A 12,662-nucleotide genomic window follows, 5' to 3' on the forward strand; every position below is an offset into this window, starting at 1 on the left:
AGCTTACGGTCATGACTCCATCCATCAGACCACTTTCTTGTTTGGGACCCTGAAGTCTTTCCATGGCCCACCTGTCCATTGTAGATGCGACCCAAGGGTCATCAATGTTCAGCAGTCTAAAACCAGTCATGTTGACCCCGCTATAGCGGTATGGCTCGAGATCCAAGGCATATAAATCCTGCAAGAGATGCAAGATGAAGGTAAAGGTGCAAGATGGCAGGAAGGATGTGCTGTTATGTACAAATGTAAGGACTGGTTCAAGGTGTAACCAGTAAATTTAAAAAGCCAGTTAAAGGAAAAATGAATACGCAGATCTTTATTTTACTTATTTGCCTACTATCGCCTTAAAAAACTATAATAAAACTTCAGCTGTGCATTTTTCTAACTCACCAAAGTTGTAAAGAAAAAATGGTAGTACTCTGTCATCATTCCCATTGATGAAAGCTGCAACAAAGGAAAAAATAAAGTAAGAAAAAGAAACTGCCAAACAATTTATTTTTTTTTAATATCATGATTTCTCCAGTGCTACAGCTAATGTAGGAGCTTGATAACAAAGTAATTTGGCAGGTCATTTCTCTCTTGCACAGCACGTCAAATATATCATGCATTTTCTTTAAGAGTATTCATCAAATTTATCAGTCTTTAGGTATGAATTAAATAGCTGAATTCCCCGAAGCTGAATAAAAAGGACAATGAAAGTTTTTCTAAGTTTCTGTTTCTGTAAGATTGACACCAAAACCTATCTGGATAAAAAAAAGAAACAAATTGATTATTACTTAATAATAGACAATGGATACAGAAACAACACAAGCAAATAATACAAATGTAGTGTGAGAAACCCAGCAAGTACCAGGACAGCAGAAATGGGTTGTTATTAAATATGCAAGACGATCTCAGCTCTCTGTATGTAGGAATCAGTGCACGGGGCACCGTCCCGTCCCCTGTCCCCCAAAAGATAAATAAATGTGGTGTAAAATCCGTGGTCTAAACAAATAAACTACTGAAATGAATCTTAGATAAAGTACTGCACAGACCTGCTTAAGGAGCTCAGCAGCCATGCGGTAGGAGCAATCAAAAAGAATAAAAAACTCTTTGTCTTTCTTCAGTTCCTTAAGCAGCGGTCGAGCATCCTGGTTACCCGGCGTCAGCTGGCGGATCTTGATCTTCAAGTTGAACTTTGCTGGCGCTTTGATCAATTCTTGCATCCGCATCAGACCTTTTAAAAAAAGTTAAAAACAGTAAATTATACTTTCCCCCTCATTAATTCTAATTGTTACTTCCTTCTTGTGGTCAGATACAAAACATACACTACATCATTTTAGCTTCTCCCCAGACTGATCGCTATTCTGTTACATAAGCTGGACGCACGCCTTGCTTTCCTGTAGCCTGAACGTGTACATGCACAATAGAGTGTAAATGCGCAGGTGTGTGTTTATGTGACATTTCAGGAAGAATAAATCTTTGGAAATCTATAAGCTATGACATTTTAGCAACAGAATTTCATATTCTCTGTGTTGTGGGCAGTTGCTGTTTATGGGAAACCGCAGGATGTGGAGGCTATCAGTGTTGTGGTCTGGATGTCTGCAGTTGGAAGTCAGAGGGCAGGAACATTGGCAGCTGTCTGATATGAGGCCCTGGTGCCCTGTCACAGATTGGGTTCACTGGCCAACGCGATGGAGGTGACTTTGTAAGACAGAATTTTATTTTGTAATTACGACCATGACATATGAATATGTTGCCAGGTCCAGAAAACGCCAGCTAGCTCCTTTGACCTCTTATCCCTCTCAGTTCTTCACTTTAAATGCCATGCCATTTTAAGGTTGACAACCAGCCTTACAGGAGGAAATAAAATCAAAGATAAAATGCTGTCTTCAGTCAAATATTATTAAAACACTGAACTTGAAACTTAAAACGATGTTTTTTTGTTTTTAAACAAATATCTATATTCATATTTTACAGCTGGATGATAAATGTTTATAGCACTTCTGGTTATTGTCACGTGGTGTAAAAGTTATTTTTCAAAGTCATAATGGAAATAAGATATTGTGAGCGATTAATCACTGAGGTGCAGTCATGCAGAAACGTCCAGGGCAAAAAAAAAACAAACAAATTACATAAAATACATGCACACATACATAACTCATGGCCCAAGCTCCAAATACTAAAATACTGCAGTTACTCAAACGGACACTTGCAGGTGTTTCCATTAGCAAGGACCATTATGGCAGAATTATAAATATTCATAGTCAGGTGCATACAGGAGTTTTGGTCACTAAAGTTATTTGAAAAGCAGTTTTTTTTCTTTTCTTCAAACTCACCAATTATATAAAGTATTTGTATCATATATCAGTATTAGGGAGTGGCTGCAATGACTTAGCACACTTAGTCTCTGCTAATTTGAGTCACTGAACAGTGTAGGTTAGGTTTTTGAGGGTTTTTTGGCTTTTGGCTCTAAAGAATTAGGTGATGATGTCCAAAAAGAGAAAACTGAGAATTTAAAATGGGACTTTGTGCAGCAACAGGTAACATCACAATGACTGTGGCTGTTGTTAGCTCAGTAGAATTGGCTAATCTTCTTCTTGAGCATACTGATTTATTGCATACAGATAAACTGAAAAATAGTGAAATAGCTTTGACAAATTCACTTAATCCAAAACCACCTGACTGTATCTTAAAAGTGCTCTCTTTGACCTTCTTCACATTTGAATCCTTGAAGTAATGTATTAATCAAGTGCTTGTGAATCAATTTTAAAAGCTACAACAGCTAACAGAGCCTACCTGTGCTGTCCTCATAGACCACCGTTAGCTTCCTCCATTTGAAGAACGTGACTACATCCAGGATGGCCCTGGCAATAGCGGTGTACTCCGGATACAGGTTGATGAAAAAGGTGTCTTTGTTGTCCACCGATGGATGTTTCCATCGTGTTTGTATGTGAGGGACTTCCAGAGCATTGCAGATAGATTGAACAGCACTAACCGAGGAGCTGTGAGAGGGGCCAAACACAGCAACCACCCCAAGAGCGAGCTGGTCACACACTAGTGGAAAAAAACAGAACAGCAGAAAAGCAGCTGGATGGATTTGATTGTTGCAATCAGATGATTCTTGATTACAGGTGAAGACTGTTAATGTGCTTCCAAATTCAAGTGTTAAACTGGTTATGTAATTTAAAGGGATAGCATTAGACTTTGATTTAAAAAGTAAGTTGTCTTCCAGCTACAGGACAGAATTATAGCTTGCTATTATTTTCATTGTGATCACAAGTAAATTGTCAAAAAAACATGTCCGTCTTAACCAGATTCTTAACCAGAAGCTAGTGGTTCTTTATGTGCTTGATAAATACTGAATCTACCAGTAACATTTCATTTTTGGATTTTGCGGAAAACGTATGCATTTAAACTAGTTAAAGTCAGCGTTTTAGACTTTAACTCCCTACCTCTCCTGGAAGCCTCAAAGCCATCAAAGAGGTTGATCCTCTGAATGTCGTAGGTAAGAGTGGTGTTGGGCATCAGGGTCTTGTTGCGGTTTATGTTGTTAACAGCAAACTTGAAGGCCAGCTCGTCCGTACTCACTAACTCGCTCTCTCGGGTCTCAAAAATCCCACCTGAACATTGAGACAGACGAGAAGGTTAAAAAGAAATCATTTGTGTTGAGATCAGGAGACAGCTGCAAAAGACCGCACCTAGTGCATACGTGTTCTGCACCAAACCACTTTTACTGCACTGAGTTTCACTTTATTTTACTTGATCAAACATAGGAAACCACCACCAGAAGACCAAACATCATGACCTCAGTCAGCAGCTGAAGTGAATTAAAGTCAAGATGTGCTTTGTTCTCGGTAACAGCTTCATTAAAGATGTTATATAGATGAGATGCAATGCCAGTAGGACTAGAAAAAACAATTTTGGCATTATAAGCACTTAATAACATTATCATCACAATATTATCAGCTTTTCAAGCTGTTAAAAATGTTAATAAGTCATTAATATTCATCCAGTCTTGGTAGTAGAAGATAATAGGATAATAATAATAGTAATAATAATAATAATGAATGGACTAAGTCTAAATAGTAAAACACAAATTGACAAGCAAAAGTATTTTTATTCTGTGTAAATAATCATTCTGTACATACGATAATTTTTAATCGTACAACTGTTTATAACTTGCATAGTTAACATTTCTGTATAGTTTTTCATATTTATATCCTGTTCATAGCCTGTACATACTTATAGTTATAGAATATTCATAACATACTTCATACCGTGTACATTATAACATACCATAATAGACCCATTTCTGTAATATACTTACATACCTATATTATTGCTAATATATATTGTAATATATCTATATCACTTCTGGATGGATGCAAACTGCATTTCGTTGCCCTGTACCTGTGCATGTGCAATGACAATAAAGTTGAATTCTATTCTATTCTATTCTAAAAAGTTATGAATGGAAACATTATTAACAGTTAACAATGACAGAACATTTTAAGAGATAAATGTGCCATGTCAAAATATAAGGAGATGATATTAAAGTAGACAAAACATAGACTTCTTTTCCTTAATAGATGGTATAGACAGGTTGAAGTCCTATACTTGTTGTAAAAATCAACAACAAGACAACAACAACAACAACAACAACAACAACAACAACACAGCCTCTTCACAATTACACCATCTATTCTCTGCTTTCTGCATTAATGGTGGTCACATTTTACTTTCTTTTTACGCAAGCTATATCTCTGAGTCATAAAAACGCTGTAAATCCATTATGCGCACAGTTAAAGTTTCACTGCCTTCAGCCTGAGTTTTCTACAAGCAGAGAAGGAAATTGAAATTGCCATGGTCGCATGATAATGATGATGAATATTAAGAGCTTGAGGTAAATAATCGAAAGTTTGTGACCGGCCATAAAAGACATTCTGAACTTATTGCTTCTCACACAGGAAGGATGGTTCGTATAAGTACTTGTTCTTCCACTCTCACTTTTACACTGCAGAGACCCAAAGCTGCATGTAACGTCGTAGGAACAATGCTGTTCAGACAGAAATTGCCCTTAAACTCCTCGTCAACATCCAATGATCTGGGTGAATTCAAAGGGCAGATGAAATGAAAGTATAATTACTTCCACTGTGTGAAAGGGCAAGAAATAAAAAAGGCTATGGAGTTCCTGAGATGAGTCAAGGCATCGCAGTCAGGAAAAGCAGAAGTAACTGTTAGTCTTTTAGTAGGTTTTTTCACTTTTACCAATTCAGTTTTATTTATATAGCATCAAACCACAACAACAGTTGTCTCGATGCGTTTTATATTGTAAGGTAAAGACTCTACAATAATACAAAGAAAAGCCCAATGACCTGTAATAATACAAAGATAACCAGGATAATTTTCTGCGACTGCAGATGCAGTTTCTTGATTTAAAACACGTTCTATTATCTATATATTGAATTATTGGCCCGGTCCTAAAACAAAATGAAATTTAAAAAACATTGTAACATTTTTAGGGCAATTTATTTATTTCTACAAATTTATTGGTTTTCAAATGCAAGTTAATGGGTTTGCATGTCTTAAAATAAACAGTACTGTAACATGTGAATAATATTACCCTGTGGATCAGGGATTTTGTATCACTGATCAATAGGCTGTCACGCTTCACAATACAGCTCACCACATTGTGTGTGGTGTTGGTCAAGGCCAAGCAGATAATGAGCTTAGCTCCAAGGATGGTGTTCAACAACAGCCTGAGATAAAATAAGGAGTGGGCAGATTTCACTACATCCACAAAATCACATTAAATTATAGCTGAGATGTTGTAAAGATATTTGAATTTTTATGATATTAATGCTGATATGGTGACAGGCAGCATACAGAAGAGAAGCAATACCTTAAATAATTCAATTCAGCTTTATTTATATGACACCAAATCACAACAGCAGTTGTCTGCTGTATGGTTTATATTGTAAGGTAAAGACTCTACAATAATACAGAGAAAAGCCCAATCATCAAAGATTCTTTGAGCAAGCACTTGGCGATAGTGGGAAAGAAAAACTCCCTTTTAAAAGGAATAAACTTTCAGCAGAACCAGGCTCAGGGACGAGAAGCCACGTGCCACAACCAGTTGGGAGTGATGATAGAGAGACAGGACAAAAGACACACTGTGGAAGAGAGACAGAGATAAATAATAACTAAAGATGACTGTAAATGAAGAGTGGTGTGTAAGAACAAGAAACACTCAGTGCACCAAGCAACCGGATATTCTTGTAAGTTTTTTTTAAAAGTGGTCTTGAGCAACACTTTTCCGGGCTTTCTGGATATCTTTTAAAGTTTTGTTTTGGTCATTGGTTGATTTTTCACCAGTTTTCTGTCCATTCCTTGTACCTGACCATTTTCAGAGGATTCTCCCTTCTTTTCTTTTTAAGCCACTTAAGACTGACCTATGAAAGAAACCTAATCTAACCAAAGTGACGAACCAGTGTTGTGTCTGCACATTACAGACATTTTATTGTTCAAGCAACAATTTTACATTTTAACTGGTATATTTATGTTACTAGCAGCCTGTCACAAAATCTTATTAGCAACAACTGTCATTCAAACAAACTACCAATGTAGTAAAAACGTACTTACACACAGTATAACACTGTCAGTCATGAACTGGCCTCCATCATCTTGATAGAGAATGGAAAAAGGGCAGCAAACATCCAAAAGAAGAGCTTTGGACTATACATGCATTTCATAACAAATTGCTGCACCTATTTCCCATTTTCCTAGCAAAACATAAAGAAATGAGGGATCGCTCAAGACTTTTACACCATACTGTACAAAAAATATCAAAGTTCCGAGCAGCAAAAAGGCAGAAAAGAGTCAAACAACTGAATAATACTCTGGTAAAAACATACAAATTATCAAGCTGTGCTTTATCACTTCAATTTGTACAAATCCTCAAAAAAGAAAGAGCAAAAAGAAAAAGTTTGGCTTTATGGGATGTAGCTGCGAACATTTCTGAAAGCATATTATTAATTATTATAATTATGTCATCTCAATCTCAGTGAAATGGACTTTAAAAGTAGAAAAAACTAATTTCTTCACAAGTCGTTATGTTTTTTGGATTTCAAAAACGGTGTTATTGGTGCATTCACTTATAAATGCAACACAAAGGCTTTTCAAATCCAAGTGAACAATGGTATTCACTGGGTCTGCATTGGTTCAATGCCCACTCCAGGATTATAAGAAATGACTTATCTGTAAAACCACGGTTAGCATTCTGTGCATGCTTAATGAATATTAATTTGAGCACAAACACCACAGATTCCCACGCACCCGCATAAAATTCACAGTCACATTTAAACAGGTCAGCTATTGTTTGTTTCCCCCTGCTGCATAATGGGGTTAAAAAAAATAGCCAAAATCTAATAATCTGATATCAAAAATAAATAAACAAGTAACCAAATTGAATCCTCTACCCAGCAAATCATTAGTATCAGCATAGAATTTCACAATTGGTGGATCCCTAAAATAAATCATTATAAATGACACCAAATCCAATTATAATCAGAGGAAAACAGTAGCACAAACTGTGTGTCTGAGTAGCCACTGATGCTCCAAAAACTCAAGAATAAATCTGATCTTTGTGCCAGACTGCCATGCAGACCTGATCAGCGTCTTCACCAACCCACTGCGGAGAGATAAATATGTTTGTGTCGGTGCATGAAGAACTGTGAATGATCCATCTTCACTTTGCTCTCTAATTACAAACAATTATGTTTTACATCCGTCATGTGTGATTCCTTCTTGGAGAGCAGCTTGAACTCTCCTGTGGCTTATGATTGCTGCACTTACAAAAGTTATATATTTTTTTTAAGCAAGGTGTTTTTCCTTGCAAATGAATTCATGTAACTAAGAGCACTAAAAGCATTCGTTTATAATCCCAATAATGAAGAATAATTTGTCACAGGAATGCGCTTCTGCCTGGCACATAAATGGACGTGAAAGGTTTTCGGGGGACCTACAGGCTCTATAAATGCAATTGAACAGCGGTTGTGTAGATAAGGGTGACCATAAACATAAAATCTAAGTTATTTTTTAATTTATTAAGAGAAAATTAGTGCTTTTCTAAGATGGGTGTTATTCAGCAGTGTTTTAATGATCATTCTGATGCCATAAAAAACGACCAATAATATGATACCAAAAAAATCCCAGATCAGAGACAAAACCCAAGACGTTAACAATGTGTTTTAGTGAACTGCCACAAGATTCTCCTTTTTCATCAAAAAGACGTTTGATCTGATGACAATATGAGCTCATTTTCCATTTGCATAAAGATTACTGAGATATTTCAGTACTCTGGCACAATCTGGATACAAACTGTGTGCACAAATGAGGGAAGCTTAGTCTGCTGTGTTGCAGTATATCAAAGTCCCAATTTGTTTTTATGCAACACAGTTCCAAATGATGATCGATTTAACTGATTTTTCATCAGACCTGAAGCCATCCAAATAATGTGGCTTCGGTAACCCTTACAAATTAGCAGTCATTATTTTAATGATTTTATTGGTCAGTCACGATTGTTTTTGATGGGTTAGCGCTCTTTTCTTATGCAGAAATCAATTTTCTTTGAAGCCAGTATAGTCATTAAAGCTGTAACAAGCTGGGACTGCCACTAAAATCTAGTGTGGCTATTTTACATGTCAAAAGCCTTTTTGCCACATAAATATGAATACTGGGGGAAACAGCAACATCCATTAAGGTGTTTCACCATTTTTACTTTACTGTAAAAGAAACTATATTTTTCATTTTTTCTTTTATTGTCTTTTTCAGAGCCTTTCATTAACTCTTGTCTTCTTCTCTACTCTTATTCATGATTATTAAAACGGCTGTTTCAGGCCTAATTTGTTTGCAGAAGTTTGTCTGGCACACACTGTAGTTGAGTCACCGGAGGGCAGTTAGACGTCAAACTGCCACTCAGTACCAGAGGTAGATGAAAGGTGGCGCTTTCTAACACTTCCGAAAGATCACTGAGCTGGATGAGTAAGAGAGTTCATCTTTTTGCTCACGATGACAGAAACTACAGCCATCAGTTACTCTGAAAACAGTCATTGCCACACACTTTGGACAGGCTATGAAGCCACAGGTAAGGGCAAATACATCTGGGAGGATATAAAAGGGGCCTCAGGTGTCGCACTGTCGTTCTGGCTGAGGAAAAATATAGGAAACATTTTGTTCTCAAGAGCAAATCAAGGGAGCTGTGTGACGGGCAAACAAGGCAAACGTGCAATTGGGGAAGTAAAAACTGAGGAGAGAAAGAGAAAATAGGGAGACACAGAGAGAAACAACACCAAGAAATTACTGCAAGGGCACCGAAAGGGCAAGGAGTGAAGTCATGGTGTACTGTGTCAACCGAGCGAGTTTTTTAAAAACATTTTCAATACAAGTGCAAAAACTCTGAGAGGTCAAATGATGTCATGATGTCTGATATTGCTTAGTAACAGAGAGAAATCTCGAAAATCAAAGCCAAGACACTCAACATCCTCTATATTTGACAAATTTAAAATACATAAACGTCTAAGAAGGAGACTTTAGATAAATTATTAGTTGACGTTTGCCATATCTTGGCCCTGGTTTTGAGATATGAAAGTCTTATGTTTATAGCTGAAATCATGCCCGACAGAGTCTCTCTGCCAGCATGCTGGACATGTACAGATGCCACTTTATTACTCGCAATCCTGAGTTTTATGAGACTGGAGGATCAATACATACAAATAAATAAGGTCAGTCAGGTAGTTTCATGACTGCAGCTTCTTCTTATGTCTCAAGGACAAAAATACTGGCTACCTACTTGATAACTGTGTTTCTGACAGAGCTCATTTAGCCATAGTCTATCTATCTATCTATCTATCTATCTATCTATCTATCTATCTATCTATCTATCTATCTATAGTATTTATATAACACTTCAAGGCACCAAAGAGAAAACTTTAACCAAGAGCCCCACCCTACGCTGACCCCCTATGAGCAAGCACTTGGGGAAACAGTGGGAAGAAAAAACCCTTTTAACATGAACAAAAACCTCTCGCAAGACCAGTGCCTCTTTTCCCCTTACTCCTCAACCAGCTGCGGCAAAAGGAAAAAAAGGGAAAGATGCAAATTATGGAAGAGAGAAGAAAAAATTTAATGACAGGAGTGAAATGAGAGGCGTAGGCAACTAATGCATATTGCATCGTGGGGTGTGCTCCAGCAACCTAAGGCTATGGTAGCATAATAAGGATGCTTCAGGGTCACTTGATCCAGACATATAAGAATTATCAACAAATAAAGTTTTAAAAGTTTTGAGCGTGTTTGTCTGTACTCCACATGGTAGCTGCTTCCAGAGGAGAAGAGTCTGACAGCTGAAAGCTCTGGCTTCCTTCCTACTTTTGGAAATCCAGTAATCAGTAAGCTTGGCGTCAGTGAGCAAAGTTCTCTGTTGGGATGATATAATACTATGAGGTCTTTATGTTGGAGTCACATTATTTAAAACTTTGTTTGTGAGAAGCTTTTGAATGCACTTCTAGATTTAACAATGAAGCCAATGAAGAGAAGCCAATAACGTGCCAAAATGAAGTAATTTGCCCGAGAAGACATTCATTCATTTTCCTAATAGCTTTTCTTAAGTGTTGGAATAAAATCAGGTAATCTATAATATTAATCAGGTCCTCTGTTTATAAATGTAGGTTACAGCTCCTGCTCAGCTTTAGCAAATCGATTTAATAGATGGCAACACCTGGAGCCAAACGTTGCAGTTCTTTGATTTCTCCTTCTTCTTCTCACTCTCTCTCTCTCTCTCTCTCTCTCTCACACACACACACACACACACACACACACACACACACACACACACACACACACACACACACACACACACACACACACACACACAAAGACATTGATATTATCTGTATGTAAATGTTTTGGAGTTGTGAATTATTTCTGGGCTTGTGTTGTTTAAGAAGTCTGAACCACCAAAACTAAACACATCAGTCCTGAATTATCATGAATTTTAATGTGTAACCAAGGGCTACACTCCTGATGATAAAACCATGTGCATGTGCAGCTGGACTTCACAACAAACAGGAACCAATGCTGTGCATGCAAAACAAAATTTAAATGTGTGGGCATGAAGATTATTAAAAGATAATAATAATTGGAGCTGACAGGTTGGAATCCACTTGGCTAATGTAAGCTCTGTTTTAGAAATCAACCATTTAGCAACCTGTTATAACACCCAGGTCCCACCCCCAACACTCAGAAATGTCTCATATTTATTTTTTCTTCACTTCTTAAACATGCAACCTCTGCTTTGTAGACTGATGTATAGTTTTGCTGAGCTTGACACAAGAGACAATATTGTCCAATTAATCTGCAGAAGAACCAAAGTGCCTCTTTACCAAATGTGGGTTCACTGTACAACTTAAATACATAGTAGATCCAATATACAATTTACAAATGTAATGTGGAAACTTGAAACATCAGGCCACATACAAGATTGGGCTTTTCAGTAGAGACAGTGTGGCTGTTAAAGCAGAACAAAAATGGAATATTTATCAGTTCTTTACAGAATCCTTAATCCTTGTCTTAACAGACAACTTAGCAAAGAGCTTATTTTAAATAGTGTCTTTAGGGACTTTGTTTCTAGCAGTCTGTTGCAAAAACATATTTGTTTCCAAATTCTTCTGTTGAGTTTACAAAAATACCAAAGATAACACAGTTTGACAGGGATAAAATCGTATTTTTCACCGAAAATATGATTCCCTAAGCATTATTACACAAAAACTTGGCAAATCTCTTGGTAGTATCACTAAAAATAATAGGAAACTGAAAAAGTGAGAACAGGAACAGACACTGCAGGGCTAAAATCTATCTATAGTAGATGAACAGTATCTAAAGGTCATGTCCTTAAGAAATAGGAGAAATACTGAGATAAGACATCAGAATCAGAATCGTGTTTATTGGCCAAGTATATGTGCAGACACATACAGGGAATTTGGTTCCGGTAGATGGTGGCTCTCAAGCACAGCAATGTAAATCACACACACACACACACACACACACACACACACACACACACACACACACACACACACACACACACACACACACGTGTCTATATATACACATTACACATACATACACAAAGCTGTGTAAACCAACTATAGATAATGAATCTAAACTTATATACATAAACTACAGAAATGAATGAGGTGGAATGAATACTACAAAATGTACATAAGGTGCAGCTGCAGTCTGGCAGTGGGAGCAGTGTGACAGGTCAACTGTTAAGAAGGGAGATGGCGAGGGGAAAGAAACTGTTCCTATGTCGGGTGGTCCTGGTCTGCAGGCTTCTGTACCATCTGCCAGAGGGCAGCAGATCAAAAAGTCTGTGTCCAGGGTGTGAGGGGTCTGTGATGATTTTCCCTGCCCGTTTCCTGGTTCTTGAGAGATGCATCTGACCCTTCAACTGATCAACAAAACTTCATCAGAAATGATCTCAGTGGAAGGGTGGCTGTCAAGAAGTCTCTCTTAAAGAAGGAAAACAGTCCATAGAAAGTGTGGAGGCACTGTCTGGTTTGGTGCTGCATTTCATCCAGTGGTGTTGGAGATTTTGTCAAAATTGATGGAATTATGAACAC

General features: G+C 37.3%; 1 protein-coding gene across 4 annotated transcripts in view; it reads right to left on the reverse strand.

Moving 5' to 3' along the window:
- grik1a (glutamate receptor, ionotropic, kainate 1a) overlaps positions 1 to 12,662 on the reverse strand; it is a 39,245-nt gene that overhangs the window by 23,764 nt on the left and 2,819 nt on the right. For all 4 annotated transcript variants that reach the window (XM_085289134.1, XM_085289131.1, XM_085289135.1 and 1 more), the window contains exons 2-6: positions 3,435 to 3,602; positions 2,779 to 3,036; positions 1,035 to 1,216; positions 391 to 444; positions 8 to 178 (exon numbers count right to left, since the gene is read on the reverse strand). In XM_085289134.1, the coding sequence (XP_085145260.1) occupies positions 8 to 178; positions 391 to 444; positions 1,035 to 1,216; positions 2,779 to 3,036; positions 3,435 to 3,602 (833 nt within the window). The remainder of the gene's footprint in view (positions 1 to 7; positions 179 to 390; positions 445 to 1,034; positions 1,217 to 2,778; positions 3,037 to 3,434; positions 3,603 to 12,662) is intronic.

Source organism: Mchenga conophoros, linkage group LG10 (assembly GCF_057382185.1).
Source record: "Mchenga conophoros isolate Kocher_MC1m ecotype Shallow Benthic linkage group LG10, M_conophoros_male_GT1.1, whole genome shotgun sequence".
In the NCBI taxonomy this organism is placed as follows: Eukaryota; Metazoa; Chordata; class Actinopteri; order Cichliformes; family Cichlidae; genus Mchenga; species Mchenga conophoros.